This window comes from Gallinula chloropus (assembly GCF_964237585.1).
Source record: "Gallinula chloropus genome assembly, chromosome: 2".
Taxonomy (NCBI): domain Eukaryota; kingdom Metazoa; phylum Chordata; class Aves; order Gruiformes; family Rallidae; genus Gallinula; species Gallinula chloropus.
In genome coordinates, this window is record NC_140086.1 from 130,633,761 (window position 1) to 130,656,446 (window position 22,686).

General features: G+C 38.6%; 1 protein-coding gene across 1 annotated transcript in view; it reads right to left on the minus strand.

Annotated features, from left to right (window-relative positions):
* Positions 1–4,044: 4,044 nt before the first annotated feature.
* ITGB8 (integrin subunit beta 8) overlaps positions 4,045–22,686 on the minus strand; it is a gene marked incomplete at both ends in the record, with an annotated part of 42,312 nt that continues 23,670 nt past the window's right edge. The window contains 9 exons of the mRNA XM_084280268.1: positions 4,045–4,167; positions 4,261–4,424; positions 5,516–5,619; positions 6,711–6,936; positions 9,168–9,573; positions 12,542–12,676; positions 15,623–15,712; positions 15,807–15,902; positions 20,913–21,071. Coding sequence (XP_084136394.1) covers positions 4,045–4,167; positions 4,261–4,424; positions 5,516–5,619; positions 6,711–6,936; positions 9,168–9,573; positions 12,542–12,676; positions 15,623–15,712; positions 15,807–15,902; positions 20,913–21,071 — 1,503 coding nt within the window. The remainder of the gene's footprint in view (positions 4,168–4,260; positions 4,425–5,515; positions 5,620–6,710; positions 6,937–9,167; positions 9,574–12,541; positions 12,677–15,622; positions 15,713–15,806; positions 15,903–20,912; positions 21,072–22,686) is intronic.

Consider the following 22,686-nt stretch of genomic DNA (forward strand, 5'->3'; position numbering starts at 1 on the left):
TCTCTGCCTTGGGCATCACTAAGCCTTATGCCTACTGTAGGCCTAAGGGTTGCTTGAAGCTGCTTCACATGTTTGCTCTCACAGTTTGCCACACATGTGTATTTGGGTCTGTGTGCTAAGCAGGAAACAAATATCTATGATCAGATTATTTTTTTCCACTGCAGCCTGAAGAATACTTTACATAGCAGGTTTTTGTGACACCATAAAGAGGAAAAATAAATCCAGTTGAAAATAATGGATAAAATGTAAACTATGCTTACACAAATGTCCTTCCTTTCTAAGATTCACTTTCAACATTCCTTGTGAACGTAAGGGAATTTCAGCTGGGCACAATGAGAATTCCTCACATACCATGTGCACGTTTTCTGGATGAAACAGCTATTTTCCCACACACTTCCATAGCCATGTTGTTAATGTACTCATGATGCTTGGAAATAATTCATGGTATTTCTTCATTATAAAAAAATCTGAAGTAAAATGCATGGTTTTTAATTGCATAAATATATAGTTTCTGGAATGTTAGACAAAGGTAAAAAAAGGGGGATTAGAATATGAAAAATATACATATGGATTTTAACATTAACAAATCTGTTGTGAAAAGCCATGTGCATGCTCAGTTTTGTGAGAGCAAATCTAAAAACTCCCAATGATGAGATGCAGAATATCTGCTGCTATATTTTTGGGTATAGGCATAAAGCTGAATTATTTGACTTTTTTTTTCTTCTTTCCATTTTTTGAAGAAGCCCAGTAGAAGAAATTTCATTGAAGAAGTTTGGAATGCTTTATTATGAAGCTAGATAGTCGTGTGTCCCTCCCCTATTTTTACAAGCATCTTTTATGCACAGTACATTGAAAACTAATATGAACTAATTCGTCTTTAATATCTCCCACATTAAGCACTATAGGAAGCAGAGTCCTTCTGCAATCGCTGAGGAAATTCCTTGTGAATTACAGGCTGCTTTCTCATTTAAGGTCATGTGCTGAGGGAACACAGCTCCCTAAATAGTGAGGCTTTTGTTGGGCTATTCATCTCCTGCAGCAGCTCTTCTGAAAAACATGGTCAAAGGCAGAGGGAAACAAGTACCAAGCAAAGCCAGAGTTTCTCATGGATAGATTCCATCCCTAGAAACAAAGCCTCCTCCCAAGGATCCTGCTCTGTATAAGCTCCCCATGGGCTTTCTAAAAGCCTTGACCTGTCACATTAGCAGCAGCTTATTCTTTTTCACTAGCCTCCTCCACAATACAGCAAAATCATGAGGGAGAAGCAAAAAAACTTTTTTTTTTACTTAAAAAACTTTTTTTTTTTTTTTAAAAAAAACAACCTCTGGACAGCAAGCGGCTCATGGGGCGATTTGTACTGTGAGACCTGCTCTATTTGACCAGAGCAGATTGAACATTCAGGCAGGTGTTTGATAAGGCAACACTGGCCGTGCCCCTCCACAGGCAGCACTGCAAATGCCAGCTAAGTGCTACAGAAGAAAAGCAGTAGCAGTGTGATGTGTCTGGAAGGAAGATGGGTGTTACAGCTCAAATCTTCCTCCCACAAAGAACCCAGCCTCAGAACCTACATAATTTAACTCCGATGGTGAAAAGTAATTTCTAAAGTAAATCCATTAGCCATCACTTTAGCAAATGCTTTGAGGGCCATTATGGGAAACATATCAGAGGAATCTCTGCTAAAAAAGCCCCCCACACCTATGATATTTATCACTTTGTTTAAAGAACATGATGTCTTTTTTCATATACTCAGAAATTCTCTGCTAAGCCTTCAAATTTGTTTCGTTTTCTTAAGTGAAACAGATAGCCAGTCTTTCTTTGCACTTAAAAATACTAACGAATTGTGACAAGGCCAACAGCAAGTAAACCTTTATTGATCTTTTATCGTAATCCCACTGAAACCAATCATTTGGACACTGTTTTCATAGGAGGAAAATGGTTCTATGTGTTTTGGTAGAAAATGATATTTCGAAGCATACTTACTAGAAATAGTATACTCATTAGAAATAATTATTAGTATACTTATTAGAAATAATTTCTAATGATGATATTACAATGGAGCTATCAATAAAACCCATGTCAGTGTATGGAAACCCCCTTTACTTTAAATGAGACACTTTTACATGTATGGTAGAAAGCTCAGGGACTACTTTGAAGACTGCTTTAGAAACATTTAATAGTCCAGTTTACTTTTTTAAAAACAAACCAAACCAAACCCCAAACCATAAAATCTAAAGCTTTGATGATGATTTAATGGGAAAGCCCACAGTTTCTGTTTTATTTTCCTTGATCCCTCACTTGATCCATGACGCAGTAAATTAATTGCGATCACTTGCCTTTTCTTATGCACCCTGCCTTGTTTTCATGTGCATACTCCTCAGATTTCAGTGGGAATTTGCAGAAGGAATAGAGAATAGGAAATGTGAGTATGAACTAATATCTAAAAGCTGCATAAAAAGAGGTGCTGCTTTGTTTCTGTAATTCTTGTCTATGACCAGTACAGACCAATAATTAGTTATCAGCAATCGATGTTGCTAAAATGATACACTACATACTCTCTTCAGAGATGATTGTTTTTTTACCAACAGTATTTTAGTGCTTTAGTGGTTGATCAGATTTTCATTGGGTTTTGGCAGCATCAAGTTAGTAAGTACATCAGACTGTTGTCTGACTCTTCCAATCAGCACATAACTGTAACACACCTTCTACCACTATAGCCAGGTTCAGAGAAAATGCTTCTGTTTAACCCCGGTGGCTCAAATCCTGCTGTCAGACAAGCTCATATTGGTCCCTCTGTGTTTGTTTAGAAGAGTTTTGCCCATTTCTGAAGGCAGAATTTGATCCCACATTTATGAAGTCAATGAATGTGTTCTCTTGAGAAAAACGCTCCTGTTTTCCTCACCTTCATCCAGATTGCAGGTTCTTTTCCACATCACACTGGGGCACATTTCTCAATGCAGTCATGAAATATTAAGTGGTTATGTAAAGATTCATGAAATCTAATCCTGTCAACTAATTTACATAGGAAAAAAGAGAACATGTACAATCAGACTTATGTCTGACATCATATAAGAAGAACAAAGCCCTTATTTGGCAAAACACTGACATGTAGCTAGCAAACCAAACACAGCTCTGCTGTAATTTATCTGCTTGCAATGGAATTGATGCTGCTGACCCCAAAGGTGAAGTCAGCTGGCAGTGATCATCATGTAGATTATGCTGTTGGATAGAGGAACTCGTTTTCTGTAGCCACTCAGTTTCCAAATACCTTAAAATTCATATATAAATTTTTATGTTGAACAAGTAAAAAAAGCTAAAAATTACTCTTTATCAGATATAAATTATCTTTAAGTGCCATAATAATGTATAAAAAACTATATATATAAAATTTATCTCTGTGTGTGTGCATGTGTGTGTATACACACAACTATACATCCACACCAGCATCTAAGCACTCTTTTAATCCAGTCATTTTTATCGAGTATTGAGGAGAAGCTAAGAGGCTAAAGCAGGCAAATCAGTGGAATTTAGTCAACTGAGAGAACTATAAAAGTACCATTTACTCTGTTTAAGAGCATCTGAATAGTTTTATCTATTGCTATAATATACAGCAATGTTAATATTTCAGTCACAGTTTTCGTCCATTCCCACAGAGCACATCAGTACTAGCTACATGTAGAGTGAGATCAGTGCTTTGTCAGACCGGTTCATATCTACATTCTAGGCCACAACTAAATAAATTAGAATATGCTAAAGTGCTACATCAACACTAATGTTCCTGAACAGTAGTAACGCACATTTCTCTTTCAAAAAAAAACAAACCCCAACCCCCCCAAAAAAAAAACAACAACAAAAAAATACAGCAGCTATGATTCCAAACATAGTCACGTTACGTGAATATGCTTACATGTCACTTAGTTACAGTATTCAACAAAACGCACAACGCAAAACCAAATGGCAACAGTCAACACTCCGGCAGAGTAGGAAAGGTAACTTTAAAAAAGCCGAGCCCGATGGCAATAGACCTTTGCAGGGAACACACTGTCTTCAGAATTCACACTTGAAAGTTTCGTTTAATCGTAACTTGCTGATGTCGATATTTATTTCCTCTGGTTTGTCACGTCTGTATGTTACTGTTCTTGTACAAACAGTGGGCAAAAACATCTTATCCTTGAAGGAGAAGATACAATTTTTATCAACGATTAGCTAATTGTTATGTGCAAGAAAAAGATTACTGAATGTGATGGCTCTGAAATCAATTACCTTCTTTGTTGCAGATACTCTGTAATCAGCCGAAGATTTAACTTTATTGCTACTCCCCTGCAGAATTATCTGCCTGATGATAAGGACAACAAGCAACCCAATCAGAAAGGTAACTATAAAGATTATGGAAAAGACTCTGAAGTAGCTTCGTCCAGAGAAACATTCTGCAATGAAAGGAAAACACAAGTGTAAAGCCTAACATATGGAATAGGCACATCCCTCACAGTTACACCTACTGCTGCATAGTAATAGCACATAACTTTACTCATGCTCCTGTTATTTAAGGGGAAAGAAGGGAAGTTAAGGGGAAAAGCTGCCATATGCAAGCCTTTGAAGTGGGACGTATAACAAAAGGTAATTATTAAGATCTGCTGCAGAAAAATGGTGAAACTATTATTCCTTTAACCTGCAGAACTAAGACTCAGATTTCATTGTGTTGGCCACTGGTGAGTTTATAGCTGAAATAGAGAGGATGAATAGTTAGGGATGTAAGGGGCCAAGATGGTTTAATCTCCACAAGATTACAGTGTAGATCATTGGCAAAATATGAAAGAAAATGTGGTTTCTTGAAACTTTGTCCAGCGCTCCCCTCACTGGTTAACCTGTCTCATGCAGAAAGCTTTCCTTCAATTAATACTAAAGTTACAAGAAAGGTATTCATAGTTAGTTTTCTCATTTATGAGCAACTGTAACAAAAAAGTCATACAAAAATGGGAAGTGACAAAAGGCAACCATTTACCTGCAGTTTTGTTGCAGTGCGGACTGATTAAGCTTTACAAGATTTTATTACTTTTTAAAAATTCTTCCACACACAGTCCTCACAACTGTGTAGTATTTTTATACTTGAAAGGAATATTTAAACATTACTGAACATGAGATAAGCATTCTACTTCATTCTGCCTCGATTCTGGTAATGTCAAATATAAGTATATCCAAATAAATAAAACATGCAGGTGCCATAACAGATTTTTATAAATATTTCTTTAAGCATGGTCAGGCAGGATTCATTATTATTAGATGTGACTTCTCAAGGAGCTGGGAAATCTGATTTAGCAATGCCTGCCAATCACATTTCCTGTTATTATTTATCTTTTATTTTCCCTGAAGCTACGAGTGCTTTTTCTCTTGCTTTTTTTCTTTGTTATTGTAATAACAGGACACATTTTTGAAAGACATTGTAACAGTGGTAAATTCAGTTATTCATTCCAACAGATTTTCATCTCTTATTAAAATCACTTAAAAAAATATCACATACCTGAATTTTGGTCAATATAATGCAGCAGGTAAGCACATGAGGTTGTGCACTGCTCAAGTTTAGCTTGAGATGCATTGTTAGAATGATGGCACTGAACACAATTCCTAAAAAATAAAAATGTAATTAAAACCCTATGTCTTTCCTTGCATGCCCCTTAAAGAGATTGTATCAACAGGCTGACGTATGGCTTGCACATAATGCTTTCCTGTTGTTAGTATAAACATTGTGACACTTGTTTATTTTTTTTTCTGAAATGTGATGCCTCTCTGAGCATTTTATCCCTGTGATGATCTCAGAACCAACTAGTCAGAAGCTGTAAAGTAAAACATGTCTTTGGCTTTGAGCGACCTTCATCTGGCCCCTGCTCTGCACTCTGTGATGTGTACTTTTCTGGGGGTGTAGTTGAGGGTCCAGCACCCCTTCTTCAGCTGTCACCATCAGGTTCAGTCCTAGTCTTTCTCATCGACCAGCCTCATTGGGATACATGCTGGGAGCGAAGGGAAGAGATAGGTGCAGGAATTACAGCTTTATTAATACTTTTTTTTTGGATGCTCTGTTAAGACAAAGCCACGTAAAGTCCTGCTGCTGGGCTGTTCAGACCTACACACTGCCCTGTCCTTTCCATGGGTAAGGAAAAGTGGCATGGTTTAAAGCTAGCACAGGAAAGATGAAGTGGTTTAAAACTGAGTAACGGAGGATGTTGTTCTCTGGGTAAGACCTGCTGGGCTCTGCTGACTGATGGCAGTCGTAATGCACAGGTACTGCTCTTGTTTCACGCCTCCTTCTTTCAGCTGAGAAGCACAAGGAGGGTGCTTGGTGGCATTCGATGGTAGAATCTACTGTTCATTTTTAAAACTCAAAGTCTCTGGGCTTTATTTCCTACCCAGAAGGTTTCTTGTGAAGAACAATCTTTTAACAAATACAAATCAAATTAAAAAAAGATACTCACGGGACACACCTCCTTTGATTTCAGAAAGCTGTCAGACACAGACTGGTGAACACTGGTATAGACATGCTATTCTCTTAACTGCAGCCTGAACACCTCAGCTACATACAGCAAAGTCTCAAGGATGACTTTTTTCAAATTCCTACAGTCATGTTAAGAAATATAGCACACATCTAGTGGAACAGAAATATTTCTCCTTGTTTTAACACTACAGAGTTAAAAAAATCAAGTCTAGCACAAGAAACATACCAGTTTTCTTCACAGGCTTTGTTACAGGTAGGGCAATATTCACACAAGCGGCCAAAGCTTCGTGGATCTGTGCACTCACACTTTCCACATACACATTTTCCTCTTCCACTGCAAATCTGTCCCTTTGAATTCAGGCAGTGCTTTGCTGATTGTAAAGAGCACTGGCAATGGTCACCTTCCCAGCCAGCAAAGCATTTGCATTTACCAGCTTCACATTCACCATTACCTGCAACATCAGACAGTGTTGAGTCACATGCTTGCACGAAAAATAAAAGTCAACTTTTATAAGCATACATTTGCATTACTGGTGCTTTACAGTAAAAAGAGTTAATTTAAACCTTGGCTTGCTAATTAGTTTTTAGGTTAATGATTTGGGCTGAAATTACCAGCATGATACATATTTATGGCTGCTGTTTGTTGTTGAGCAAAAGCTGCTACCTTGATGTCATCTTCCAATGTTTTGCTTGAATTTTCCCTGTTGTCTTGGATCAAAGCAGTGGGGATTAAAAATTACACAATGACCAGGAAAACAGTCTTCAGGCAAACTAAACAAACCTCTCTTTAGCAAGGAAGCATTCAATCGAAATAAACAGCAAGATTCAGTGGAGGGAGGAGTATCAAGTTCATGTGCACATGCCAGGTTGGTTTTTTTTTTTCTTGTCTTTTCAGAAGCATGCATGATAGCACTGCTTTTCTGCCTTTCTGAAGGATGCTGACTGAGCTGGACAGGTGGGTATGCTGTGCTTATGAACTGTGGCTTGTTCAATAAGAACTTAAAACACACAGCTTCATGGATTCAAAGGCTATGAAGAACCTCTGGTGGCCTTTACAATTTTCCAGGCAAAGCAGTGGGAGCTTTAGGGCAAAATCCATATGTTTTCCACGTTGGAGCACATTTAGACAGCTGTACAACTGACATGCTGATAATGTTCAGCCACATTTTTACAGCGTGGGAAAGCACCTTTAGGAAATATAGAAATAGAGAGCACTTAAAGCACAGGCAAATCTCATGAGGTCTCCTCAACTATGCCTCGGCAGTACCTAAGTTTCACACGAACTGCAATGGCCCTCTTGTGCTCCAGGGATCCACAGAGCAGCTGCAGGGAGACAGTCCCATCTAACAGACAAGATCCCATAAATGGGAGTGAGGCCAAGGTACAGGCTGCCCAATTTTTTTGCCTGGGTTGGGCAAGATAGAGGGGGGAAGGGGGTCATAGGACACCTCAGAGCAAGGGTCCACACTGGAAAATACCCCACGAAGAGGAATACTGCTCAGCCAGGCAGCAGCTTCCTCTTTGGTGGTACCCTTGGACAGGACTCTATCATATGTGACAATCTCCAACACCTCTTAGACAAAGATCTCCCTGGCACCTCTGCTGACCAGTGCACCACATCTCAGGCTTTAGGAGCACATTTGAAAGGTCTGCTTATGTTAAGAAATAGTAAATTTGCAAAGTTATTTTGGAGAAGGGGAGTGAGAAGATGAACTGTAATTCTTTGTGTTTAAATGAAGCATTTAAAGATTTAGGTACCATTTCTTCTCTTTATTTAATGTAAAGTTCACAGTCACCAGCGAAGCAAAACCAAGATAACTCTACTAAAGTCCACAGTATTACTCAAAATTTATGCAACTGCAGTAAAAAAAAAAGTTCCCTCAATTCACTCATTGCAGTATGCATTGAAGTGAAAGGATGCTGGCCAGCAGTATGGATTTTAAAATATTTAATAAAATCCGAGGGGAAAAAATATTCTGGTAGTGATACAGTAATGATACTGATTCAATCCCTTTTTTCCTTAATAACTCCAACATAAGAGTACGTGTTTTGCATTTTGTTCATATGTCATTTTCATTTACATGCTTTCTTTAAAAATCATTAAGGGAGCCACAAAAAGTAAAAGGATTTCTAACAACTCTCTTTGTTTATGTTTCACTTCCACTCTCCTTTTTGGAGCAGGTGTTCTGAACAGTGTTAGCATATTTGAAAGTAAGTGTCACTGTATCTCTGACAAGACTGATTTAGAGTGTTAGAAAATCAGAGCCTCGCCTGGAAGTTATGATTCCTTCTAATCTCTTAGTATCTCATAATCCCATTAAACTCAAATGTATAGATTTACTTTCTTGAATAATGTTACTGTTTAATCCAAGATATTGGTATTGTTACTCCTGAAGAAGTTTGAGATTTAAATCTGAAAACAGCATTAGAAAAAATGCGGTAAGTCCCCTAAAAAGCAGTGCTGAATTTAGAAGATGGTGCACACCTCTGAGGTGAAGAAAGCCCAGGAGCATGAATTCCTACCGGGCTGTTTAGGACATTTCGCACACTAATTCTTGTACTTGACAGCTTTCTATCACTGGTTTCGGCTGGGTCATGTATATGAGCTTCAGAAAACAAACAAAACCAAAACCAAACCAACCCCCCACAAAAGCAAAACACGGAGATAAACTCTGCAGCTTACCAGAACATAAGTGTCCCTGGTGATAGGGGCAGGAAAAATCATCCATTTCACAGTACTTGCCATACACCTTGCCCAGCTTGTTTTTGTGGCAGAAACATTTTCCGTCTATGCAATTCCCCTGACCACTGCAGATGGGCTGGTCCTGGTGCCGTCTGCACCTCTCAGAAGAAACTGTCTCTCTATCAGAGCTACAATTATTGTCACTGCAATGGGACTGCTTGCCATCAGAGAATGTTTCATCAGTCCATACTCTTTTGTGCCTTCCACTGTCTCCATACTGGCAGGCACAGCTTTTCTGTACATTAACGATGGCGGTTTCATTGAAACCAATAGGCTTAAGTATTGCATATTTTCTTCCACCAGTTGTATCACATCCTTTCATTGTAACTGATACATTGAAAAGTACCTAGGAAGACATAAAGACAGATTTTACATCATTATTATTTCCTTTAAAGTGCTTCAAATTTTTAACACATAAACAAAGCAGAATCTCACATTGTGTATGAATGTACACTAGCTAATAATAACAAAATATGCAGAGGTCATCTGTCAAATATGATATATTAGTAATGATAGGCATCACAAGTAGAGTTAAAATCCCAGTAGAAGATTGACAGCCGTCTACTTTTCATGTTAAGAAAGCATAGTTGCAGAAGACACATTTAATAAAAATTAAACAGTAATAGAATTACCATCATCATCCTGCTGTTGTAATTTAATGTTTACATACTGTTATAGAAATACTCAGTTGAGAATTGGGACCAGATTGAGCAAGACTACACAAACAGAAACAGAGATACTCAATAAAAAGAACCTATAATGAAGGTTCTTGTGGCAGAAATGGTCTGTGCAAATAGAAGGCACACAGGTTTTTTTGGATGGCCCTATCAACTCCTACTAAAACACACAAGTGGCTCACACTTTAGCATCAGCTTATTTACTACAGTCTCTAGCATGGGGATGGCGCAAGAGAGACTTGTTGCTCTTACTTGGTACTGGGTAGACTAAGTGCTGCTGCAGAGTGGGCGCAGTGCCTGGGTCCTGGCCATGGCATGGCCATCACCCCCATGCCCCCGGTACTTGCCCCAGTACTGCCCACCACAGCAGCAGCCCCGGTGGCTTTCCAGAATTCTGACACAGGACCCTGAATCAGTTTAGATTAACCACTACCCAACCAGGTCTAGCATCTGTGATACTTTAGCTGGTTAGCAATCTTGCATTTCACAATTGGTTTTGGGTATGGTTTTGGTTTTGACCAGTAGGCTCTTGACAGTACTGTCACTAAGACTGTTAGCCTGCTGATGGAAAATAACTCTTCCTGGTCTCCTCATGGAGAAAACGTAACCAAGGGCAAAAGGCAAGAAAGGAACCCGAGACAAGCAATTACCTTTACCATCAAATAACAAAGGCTCCCAAACAAAAAAAAAAAAAAAAAAAAAAAAAAAAAAAGAGAAAGGAAAGGAGAGAAAAGAGAGAAAACCAAAGATACTGATTACATATGAGGTTGAAACTACCCGCAAAGACTAAGACCATTCATTTCTCATCGCTGTCTCTCCCTCCCGCTGCGCCCCCACATGAGAACAGCCGAGCCCTTGGGGACAATGGTGGCTTTGTGGCAAGTGGGGCTGCGGCTGCCTACACGGACAACAGGAGAAGAATGCTGTGCAGAGAAGCATGTGCTTCTTAATGTCATATTGAGGGGGCACACAGGCTTTGTCTTGCCCTTTGCTTTTCTTCTTGTTTCTTAAATGTGCCACTACACACGTGAGCCCTCCGTTGCCTACAGTCGCGGTGTATAAGACTTCTTCCCTCGGGGTACGGGGCAAAAGTGTGACTGTGAAATAATCAATTCATAAGGCAGGTGCGTATCACATGGGGAGGACGGGCTGCAGCTAGAGAATGTGCTTTTTATTCAGCACAGAGCCCTGCTAGAAAGCATCGTCTTCATGTGCAGCACACTACTAGAGGAATGGCAGGGAGACGGGAGGGCAGGGCAAATCATGTCTTGCATACGAGTTGTGAAATTTGATGGTTCTGAACACAGCAGCAGAAAGATTAATCATTGAAACCAAATAATTTTGACACTGTGAACAATGACACTTGCTAATAGCCAAAGTCTGTTTTGCACCCTGACGAGGCCATAGGATTCTTCCAGAATATAATACACTTGGTGTTTTGGTAAGGAAAGGAAGGAAGAAATATTAGACAATGAAAGGTATGTGAGAATTAGGGAAAAGCATTTTGCCTGTAAACAAATACTGAAAGGAGGATTTACAGTTAAAATAAATTAATCTCTTGAGGATGGCTCATTTTCAACAGCAGCAGAGGTTTAGAACCACATGCAATCTTTTACAATCAACTGGCTTGGCTTTTTATTAAAAAGAAACAGATATAAATATTTTTCTTTTCATTAAACAGAACAAATTCCAGCCCTATTTCTTATGACATGCACAGGGAACAACACATGAGTTAAGAAGAAAAACACAGCAAATCTCCCTTAAACTGCAGAAGCTAATCATCAGCAGCAAGTCACGCAGACTAAAATCGGAAGAGCATAAAACAGATCTAAATGAATGTATGCGAAATTCACACATTTAATCTACTGCTTTGTTTTGCTATTTCTACACACAGACACAAGTAAAATCACACCATCTGAGATGTATGTACATGTCAAGAAGGAAAGAACTCCTTGACCCTGCTCTCCAGAAACACAGACCTCTTCCTGGCAAGCTTATTGAATTACTTTACTAGTCCAAGCAATTAAATAAATATATCAAGGCACAGAGAAGTTGTTCTGGGAAGAAAACCATGTTCTTTTTATTAGCCAGGCATCTTCCCCCGCCTATTCACAGTGCACGACGCTCCAGTTTTACAATCTGTTTCATTCAGGAGGTAGCACCAATCCAAATATATCCAAATAATTTTATTAATTAGATTTACAAAATAAACTAATTATCCACAATCCTGAGCGTGCATGAGGACTACTAGAGTAAGGACAGGGAAAGGTGGTGTCTTGTACAGACCCAAGGAACACAAATTCCAGTGATTCTTTTCCACTGGGTGATTATCTTTCAACCTCTTTACATACAGATTTCATCAGAATGAACATGGCCATTGTGCCCTGTGGAGGACAAAGGAGGAGAGTTTTAATGGACGTTAGCTTTCAGAAAAAGCTTTGAGCCTTAGTTCCATGAGATTAGTGAGAATTAAAATAACATTCAGGAAAAATGAACCCTTTGAATAATAGAGAGTCTGTGATCATTAATCATGTAAATCTATTTTCAGTTTCAGTAAAACCCTAGAAGATTTCACACCATTGAAACCCAACCAAAGAGAAAACTAAGTTCCTTGGAAAATGAGAACTATCAACATACTTCTTCATTATATCCCACATTTTTACATCCTTCCATGCCAGTTTTTTTACTTCCATCAGGACAGATTGCAGTGATATCAAAATGGAGACCTTGGATCTGGTTATCCACTTGGATTTTCACTTCAGAGATTAGCTTCTGTAACCAGAAAACAAGTTTTAGTTGCATTGTATCTCAACATATAATGTGCATTAGTGACTAACAGTCACTAAGTGCAGCTACTATGTCTGACTAAAAATGAAGAAAGCTTGTCTGTGTGAATAAAAGAATGAATTAAAACATTGTTTCCCACATAAAGACCCAATTACATTCCAAATATACACAACCAGTGAACTACTAATGCTGATAAAGAGGATTACGTTTTCCAGATAAAAATGTTTTCAGCTTTTCTAAAATGGTTTTGAGACTGTATCTTTTGCAATTTGAAAACGTATTCTAACTATGCACAACAAAAGCTGCTTATTACTTGAGACACTACGCTGCCTTTTAGATCCACATTTAAAATAAGCCAGCAAACATATATACAATTATTGTCGTCCTGCAGAAAGGTTCCTGATTGACTTAACACTTTATAAACCTGTATTTTTCATCTGTCTTAGAAAAGTTTTCTCTGAACAAACCTTAGGGTGATATAAAGGCTATTGGGACTACTCTTAGTGATTTATTTAGGTCAGCTAGGACTATATAAGTCAACAACCGATTGGTTCCATTAGGGCTTTTTTACAACATAAAATAAGGAAAAAGCCAGCTACCTTGTATCTTGTATTTACTGCATGCTCTAAAATCTTACTTCCTTCCAAGAAAGAATATTGCTTCCTAACTTTAAAAAAAAATATTAAAGCTCTGTACAAATATATGGGCTGAAAATTGTACAAAGAGATTATTAAAATTCCTGGCATATTAGTATTTCAAAATTAGTTTAGTGGGATGAATATTTTTACTGCTACAAATGGAAATTTAATTACACAAATCTGAACACATGTTTATCTTAGTAACTTTTTGAAAATTAGTGACTCATCTTTGGCTTTTTAGCCAGGGATTTTCAGCCAGGGTTTTCCATAACTAAGCCTAAGGCTTCCCTGCCTAGAACAAGAGTGCAAGAGGCCCACTGTCATCAAACATCAAGGCAAAATTTATTTTCTTATCTAAGTACTTTTCCTTTCAAGAAAGCAAAACATTCAAGCCCTCTTCACCATGTGTTTGTATATTACGAGCCCGTAAAACTATGATAAAAATCTCAAAGTACCAAAACCAGGAAAGTTTAGGATGGGAAGGAAGATACTGTCTAAAAAATGAAAATAAGGCAAAAGCAAACTCGGGTGGCCAGAGCAGGAAAGTCCCATAGAATCTTCCATTGAACTAAATAATTATTATTTTGTAAATGTTCATTTCCTCTCCTTGATTGTTTGCACTGCACTGTGCTCTAAAAACTGGGATACAATTTAGGATTGTCAGTGTAAAAGTGCCACACAAAAGCACTATGATCCTCATTTTGATTTTTTTTCCCAGCATTTTCTTCAAAACTTCCATATTCAAAATGAGACTTCTCAATTTTATGAGAAAGTACATTGTCAGTGAGAATTCTGGAATTTGACTGCATGTAACCTCCTCTGCTTTTGAATGTCTTTGCCTTCTGCACAATGTTTCCAACACAGTGAGAAAAATGTGCACAAAGCTACCAGGAGCAGACATGGGACTTGCTCTTCGTTATAGTCAATATGTTGAAAGGAAATAGCCTGATTTAGATGGTTAACCTAGTACAATGGATAATTTCAGCCCCTCATGTCCAATTAATTAAAAATAATGTGATACATGTTTATACCTTGCATAGAATCACAGAATTGTAAGGGTTGGAAGGGACCTCGGGAGCTCATCAGATCCAACCCGCCCTGCCAAAGCATAGGACAGCTTGGGTTGTAAGAACCTCAAAGACCATCTTGTTCCAACCCCCTTGCTGTGGGCAGGGATACCCGCAAAGCCCAAAGCCCCATCCAACCTGGCCTTGAACACTGCCAGGAAGGGGGCAGCCACAGCTTCTCTGGGCAACCTGAGCCTGGGCCTCACCACCCTCACAGGGAAGAATTTCTCCCTAATATCTAATCTCAATCTACCCCGTAAAAATATAGGTTTGTAACGGATTTTTGAACTTTTGGAACTCGCATGTTTTTGCTACTCGCACACCTTAACAGGATTCAACCATATAACCCATCATGTTCCCCTTAATACTGCTCTATGGCCTCCTCGTGCTCCAGTACATCAAGTCTATACTACTTGGCTTATTTTCCAGTGCTGTTTATGGACCCTCTTATCAGGCTATTTTTCATTCACTATCAAGTCCAACTCCCAAAGATACCAATTTCCACAGTCAAGCTGCTATTCCCTGACATTTGTGGAAAATGACTGTGTTCTTTCCCATACTCTCTCTTTCTCATACTATTACTTTCTCTTTCCCATACTATTCACTTTCAGTTGAGAACTCCAAGCAACAGTTCACAAAGCCATTTCTGTTGTTCTCTCCCAATACTCTAGCAGAACACTTCTTTACTGCCATCCCTCAAAATCCCAAGTCATTACACTGCTTTGTGCATTCTAAACCCTGCTTTTCACAATATCCATTGTTGTCAAACTACTCTGTGTAAATTCCCACCTGTTGTCCATTTGCTAGGCATTATTCTGTAAAGCCTTCTAGATAATGCACCATTTTTTTTCCTTTGAATGTATATGGCGCCTAGACAGTGGTGTCTGGTCTGTAATTAAGGATCTGAAATGCTAAAAATTCAAATAAATCAGACATTTTTTTTGAAGTTACTCTCTGCATGGAAACAGGTGCAGAGAATCAAACAGCATATTTAGAAGCATCCTTAGAAAGGAAAAAGTGCTAGCTCTTGGCTTTGAGACCCCAACATCCTGGGAATTTGAGAGCTATCGTGTGTCACCCACCAACCTGGATATTCAGAAAAGTAGGGAACTTATTCTTGTGGACTTCAGAAGCCAAGATCCTGGAAATTACAACTTTAGCCTGTGAAAGGTGGAAAATCCCTGTTCAAATAAATACAGCATACAACATTGTCACTCTCATCATACCTGATAGGCTTCTACCACCAAATCATTGAGATTTGCTGCTTGTGATTCTATTTGTCTTGCAACAGTACCAGGCAACAGAGGTAACAGATCCTATGAAAAATACAATCATTTATGCACAGTTTTAATTTTTAGTAAAAATATTGTGCTTTCAAAATCGGAAAAAGAAAATGGGTTTCTAACCTACTTTATACCAATGGAACTGGCTTCCTTGAACTGCAAAAATAACATTGATGTTATTGTCAATCAATTTTTCAGAAAGCTGCCCAAGAGATGGATGTTCCTGAAAAACACAACAGACAAGAGAAGACTGCAGGTTAGTAGGGAAAAAACTTGTATTCCACGTATGCCACAGTACAGGATTCCAAAACCATCCCAATCCTTTTTTCTAAGTGTATAGAGAAATGCTAGGCCTACATCCAAAAGGAGGTGGGATCAACCAAATCAACCAAATAAACAGATCATGACAAAATCATCGGGGCATCAGGCAGACTGTGACAGCCGTATCTGTTGCCAGCTATGCAGGGGTGCTGCATAGTGGGAGGACAAACTCATACAGCACTATTTTGTTGGGCTGATGCTTTAAGGAAGATGAATATGATGTTGTCCATGGTCCATCTAGAAGAATAAGAAGATTCCTGTGAAGGATAGGTGGATGCTCATGCAAAAGTCAGGGAGAAAATACACGAGGGCACTGAGGTGAGGTGTACTTTTGGGAACAGCAAGGTAAGTAATTAGAAGTTGTTTCTCAGAAATGTATTTTGCAACAGGGATCACACATCAGCTGGGACGGGTTCTAGTAATGTCAGTATTCTGTACATATCTTTCTTACAGCTGACAGCTGACCTCTCTATGTCCAAGACCTGCCTTAGGAGTCATGACTCCAGTTCTCACTGTGACAATTTGCTACATTTTCTTAACCATGCTTATGCGTGAAGAAGGAAGAAGGAGTTTCAGGTTTCTCACCATTAAGGACATTGGTGAATACTATGACAGCATGTCCTGTGCAGTGACCTGCCCTTCTATGCTTCTCACTGAGAGATCTGACATGAAGTTGAGAACAAGAGGTGCGTTGCTATCCCGTCATCCAAGATCTGGGGAAGCTGAAAGGTGTCTATTTTTCAGAATCTGCCCCATGTTGTCTCTCTTACACAAACACACTCTGTTTCCCTTCACAATTCATTTCTCCTTAGAGTGCCACTTGTTACTTAAGGCACCCTGCAAGTCAGCTGCTCTGCTAACATTAATCTGAATGCCAAGACAGCTGAGACAAAGTTATGCAAGGGAGCAAAATCCGTTTTCCATCCAATTGCACCATTATAAAGAGCCTCATATAGAAAGAACAAATGAGTTTCTGGCTGCAGTTTGATCCCAAACAGAGTCCATGCCTCTCTCAACTTTTCTACCCTTTGGTAAGATACTATATTCCTTAAGATAAGTGATGATAGGTAGCAATAAACAGGCCTTCTTACAGCTGCAGCCAGGGAGTGTTCCATACCGGGGTTCACTGGGCATGTGTTCCCACTACACAGCCATTGTGGGTGAACTGCAGCAGCAGCTCTTTCTCAATACATTAGTACAGCCTCCTGCTTTTTCCATGACCACAGTGTTGGGGCGTCCTTGGTGCTACATAACCCTACAGGCAACGCACAACAGCCTGGCAGGTCACAGACACAGGAAGTGGTTTCAGGACACTGGCGAGAGAAGACCAACATTCTGCAAATACATCCTGCACCATAGATGTGTGAAAGACAGGAGAAGTGTTGAGGGATCATGAAATGATGGTCAAATAGGTCAGTCCTACTGTTTAACACATGACACTAGTTGTCCGAATTCCACAAAGTGCCCCTTCAACATTTCTGCAGCTAATGGCAAAACTCTGGGATCAGTGATGTCAGAAGTGAGTTTCCAGGCCCTCATGAAATAAAAACCGATTCAGATGGAGAGTACTGAAATCAGGAGATGACATGCCTAGACATGCAGGGGTTGCAGGGACTAGATCCCCAACGTACCTAGCTGGCTTACAAATATATTTGTCAATTCTACCTCACTAGAACATCCAGTTTGGTCAGTCATACATAAAGCCTAGCTGCAGATTAAGTTGGGGTTTTTTTTAATTCAAAGAGATGTTAAAAAACCCCACAAACATCTGCAGAAACCACATGATATTTTTCATTTTAAGTATGTAAGAAATGACATAAGAAACAGTTGGTCATTCATGAAGCCTCATTTTGCTTGCTGTAAAAACCTTGCTGTACTTTATGAAGTTTTATCTTATCTCTTCCCATTACTGCAGTCAAATGTACTTTCATTTTAGATCATCTATCTTGTTCCAATTACATCACTCATTTTATTATTTTAACCTACTGCGTAAAGCTGAGAAGATAACTAATACAGATGTTAAATATTTCAAAAAGGGAGTAAACCAAGCACAGATCTAATTAAAATGGACTAGATTTCTTTCCTTTCTTATATTTTTTTGCTGACCTCTATGTGACTTCTTAGCAAGATTTAGAAAGAAATAAGCAGAAAAGTGACTAACTGGAAACACTTCTGATGTAAAGCTAAAGCTTATGCAAATAAATAAAGCTAATTCTGCTTAACTGGCACAAGGAGGAAATAAAAAAATATGCCCCAAATCAATCTTTTCAAGACTACCAGTAGCTAAAAATCAAACTAAGAAAACAACGTGATTAAAGACAGCTCTTTCATTTAGCATAGCACAACAAAATCTCATTGATGGGAAAAAAACAGCAAAAAAATTTCAATATGATGTATTTTTTTAAAGTTGACAGCCTTTCATGACATATAATTTAAACATCAAATAGTCTTTCCTTTCCCCCCAATTTTATTATTCATTTGGAGTTTCTTAATGGATTTTGAGGACTATAATAATCACAGGCCCTGTGAGAAGAAAAAAACACCTGAGAAGAAAAAAAACCCTAGGAAACCAGTACATCTACCCTTACATACACTACTGGGTTATCATGTCAAATCTCCTCGAGAGAATAGCTTATTCTGAGAAGAACTGCCACTCCTTTTCTATTACTATGTGCAAGCCCAGTATTGCATATAGACATACAAGAATTAGCCCATAGTTGAAAAAAGATATGGGCTAGGAACACAATGTCCAAAATGTGTCACCACAGATCTAAACATCTTTCAAAATCATTTAATTTATGTGGCTAAAAAGACCACCTCATTTCATAAAAGGCATCAATAGCAGTAATCATGGAGATTTCTTATTCTGTATAGGACAGTAACATCATGATCTTTCAGCCCAGAATCCAGCAAACACTATTTTCAGTCAGCCATCAATCTGTCCTGGTTCCTTATAAAGAGATTAGGTAACTTTGTCTGCATTTTATATTGGTGAGGTTTTCTATCTGAAACAGATGTTAATTTCTCAAACTGAAGAGAAAATTAATAGTGTGTTTTTTTTCCCCAGGAATAGACAATATCTTTATTACCAAAGTAATCCTGAACACCAGAATAAGATTTGTAACTTCAACAATTGTTAATCAGCAGAGCAAAATTCCTGCAATTAGTAAAAAGAAAAGAAAAAGGACAGACAAATAGTAGTAGGGACACCACAACCTGTAAGTACACTCTGCTTTGGCAAAAGAAAATTTCAGGATTATTTAAGTGCAGTAAAGGAAGGGTTGCTTTTATCCCAGGAGCACTAGAAATACTGAAACTGAACAGACTGACTATGAGGGAAATTAATAATCCCAACATCTGTGAGGGAATATCCAAGAGGTGACAGAGGGAGTATATGAATGCAAGAACATCAGCTAAACGGAAATCCAAACAGCCGTCCTTGTCAGCACACGCTCAGCTCCTCCTCCGCTCCTCCTGAACACCCACTGATTCCCAGAAACCTCCCGTATTTCCTGATCACACACCATACAGTGGCTGACTCCTGCTCTCCCACAATTCCAGTAAACACTGGTTGCTGGGATAAAATTCAGGTTTAGCATAACTTACAAGTAGCCCTCACTGATTTCACTAACTCATTGGCTTGGGCTTAGCACAAGCTATATATTTTGATTAAGTGCAGCTAGCACTGAGAATAAAACTGTAACGCATTCTAATTTATTCTCTCTCTCTCTTTTTTTTTCCCCACAGAAAGATAGAGGTTGGAAGGGACCATACAGTCTGACCTCCCTGCTAGTACAGGATCACCTACAGCAGGTTGTACAGGATCGTGGCCAGGCGGGTCCTGAAGGACCGCAGAGAAGGAGACTCCACAAACTCCCTGGGCAGTGGAGCCTGTCCCAGTGCTCTGACAGCCTCAGAGTAAAGATTTTTTTTCTCATATGGACATGAGATTCCCTGTGTTCCAGTCTGTGCCCATAGCCCCTTGTCCTGTCACTCAGCAACACTGAGAAGAGTCTGGCACCATCTTCTTGACATCCACCCTTTAGAAATTTAAAAGCGTTGATAAGATCCCTTCTCGGCCTTCTCCAGGCTCTTCTTAATGCACTCCATTGATTCAATAGTTAATATTTCTGTTTTCCGGTGATTACATGACAATTAAGTAATAATGCATGTTTCACAAATAAATGATTCATATTTATTTAAGGAAACAGACAAAGCAATTAAACCCAACAAATCTTTAAAAAAAAAACAACCCTGTCTTCAAGCTCTCATGACTACTTTATACACTCTTGGAGAAATTATTTTGAAAGATAAAATTATTTGTTGTAGGTATATTATTTTGCTACAGCTGATTTGATGCAACTTTTTGCACAGATATTTACTACATCACATACAATATAAGACGACAGTCATACTGTTAGATTCAAATGGATTTAAAAGTACATTACTACAGCACAGCTCTGTGTCACAAGAATATTTTCTAGTCCATCATAGTTCAACTAGTTCACTGCTGTTGCACATCTGTTTTACTCTTACCAAACCCTTCCCATGAACGCAACTATGTGTCTTCTGACCATAAAGGATGATCACTACCTTTGTCTCATTATCAGGATCATCTAATTCTTACATATGTAAGAATTGCTCATCATTATGAAATAGTAATAAAAAACCCACACCAAACCCAGTAACATAGTCTTCTCTGCTGTGTCCCAGTCATTAAAATACTTCATCTCAGACAAAACCAATGTCAATCCTCTCCACTGATAGATTCTCCATTTCACATCTTGCCTACCTGGGAAAATACTATTCCAATAACTGAATTAAAAGCAATACTTTGGTAGCAATCAAAAAACATCTTTTATGTAGTTTTACACCACTTCTCTGAAGGCAGAATGTATGACATATACCTTACCATACTCGTAGCTTTGATGTATACATTATCTTTCAAATGACAGTTTCCATCATGGGGAATTACAATCCCTGCTAGTTTACTATCAAGTGCCAGATGGGAAGTTTGATCTGTCATCACAAGAAGCAGTCGCTTTGCTTCTTTGCGCCATCCAATATGACTCTAAAAAGGAAACAAAATTAAGCATAAGAAAGAAGTAACAAACTATTTTCTAAAATCATAAATAATAATAAAAAACGAATGTGAAAGCCTACTTTTGGATATTGCACGACGCAGCACTGAGTTTAAACCAGGCTATTTACAACATTTTATGTGGTAGCATACATCATGCCCTACATTTGAAAACTACTACTGCAAATCAGAGATCCACTGACCAGTCTCCTTGCTTTCCGAAGAAAGATGTCTCTAAATCTTATACAAGTTGCTCATTATATAATGGGCTTGGGTAACAGCTGCTGCATAGTGTGTGTCACTATTACATACAAACATAACAGCAATCGTGTAATTCTCTGGAACTCAAAAAGCATTACAACCAACAAATACACATTCGTTCGTATTGGCACTTGGTGCCTTCTTCAAATTTTGCCTTATATTCAAAACATTCTCTAATTCCTACACAGCTTTCCAAAAAGAACATAGGCCAATGTCAATCAACCAATGAACTAAAGTTTGAGTGTCTTCATGCACCTGCAAATTGAGAAATTCTTTATTATGCAGCATACTGTAGTACAGTACATCCTAAGGGATTAACAGCAAAACGGCATCTGTAAGGATGAATTTAATATGTTTTAGGAATGCAGTGATGTGGAGGAGGCAGCAAGAGAAGCTTATATCTAAACTGGGTTAGGTGCCAATTTTTATTTCCACAGTATTTCTTTCCCTGCAAGGAATAAATGGCTGCTTTAAATCAAACTTTAGAGGCACACATGAGTCACCTCATGGTTTTTTTCATTATTCCAACTCTTAATTATTCCACCATCTTCTTTTCTAATTAATTTTTTTCCTCCTTTTTCCTCCTTCCTATGACACTCTCTTATCTCTACCATTGTCCTAAGCACTACCAGCTACCTTTCATCTCATGTGAAGCATGTATGTGCAATGCAGCCCATGTACCCAGCCAGGCTTTGTGTCGTCTTCTCTTTCTTCCTTTCTTTGCTTTGCAGAGAGGGATTTAGCTCCTTTCTCAGGGTCATTTCCTGTTTGCTCTGAACAGGGAAGGAGTATCTCTTAACAGTAGGGATACTAAGTACATAGGAGTAGGTGTCTATTCCAGTTTACGCATTAGGGATCAGACAATCCTAGACTGCATTCCTCTAAAGAACAGGTATTTTAAGTATTATTTATAAACAGGTCATACCTCAAATAATCCCTAATTTTCCACCTCCACCACCGTAGAAGCTTCTTGCTCCTATGCCTCCATCATTTCACTTTTTCACCCCAAGACTCCTAACTATGACTGGCATACCAACCAAAATTTTAAAGAAGCTTAATTTGTTAACCTGCTTCTGCTTGCCACAGGGATCTATTGGTTAAAGCAAGATGTAGCAAGTCATAAAGTTCTATTGAAGGCAAAATGAGTGCACATTAATATAAATTATAGTTCACGATGGTGGTTATGAATTGCACATTGTTCTCAGCCACTTTGGTTCACAATTTAGCTAGCAGGAAAGGCTCCTCATGCTCATGAATATTTCCATTCCATTGTATTTGGAAGCATATATTATTCTACAGTTCACATGTCACAAGAGTGGAATGTGTCCAATGAGAAACATTGTAT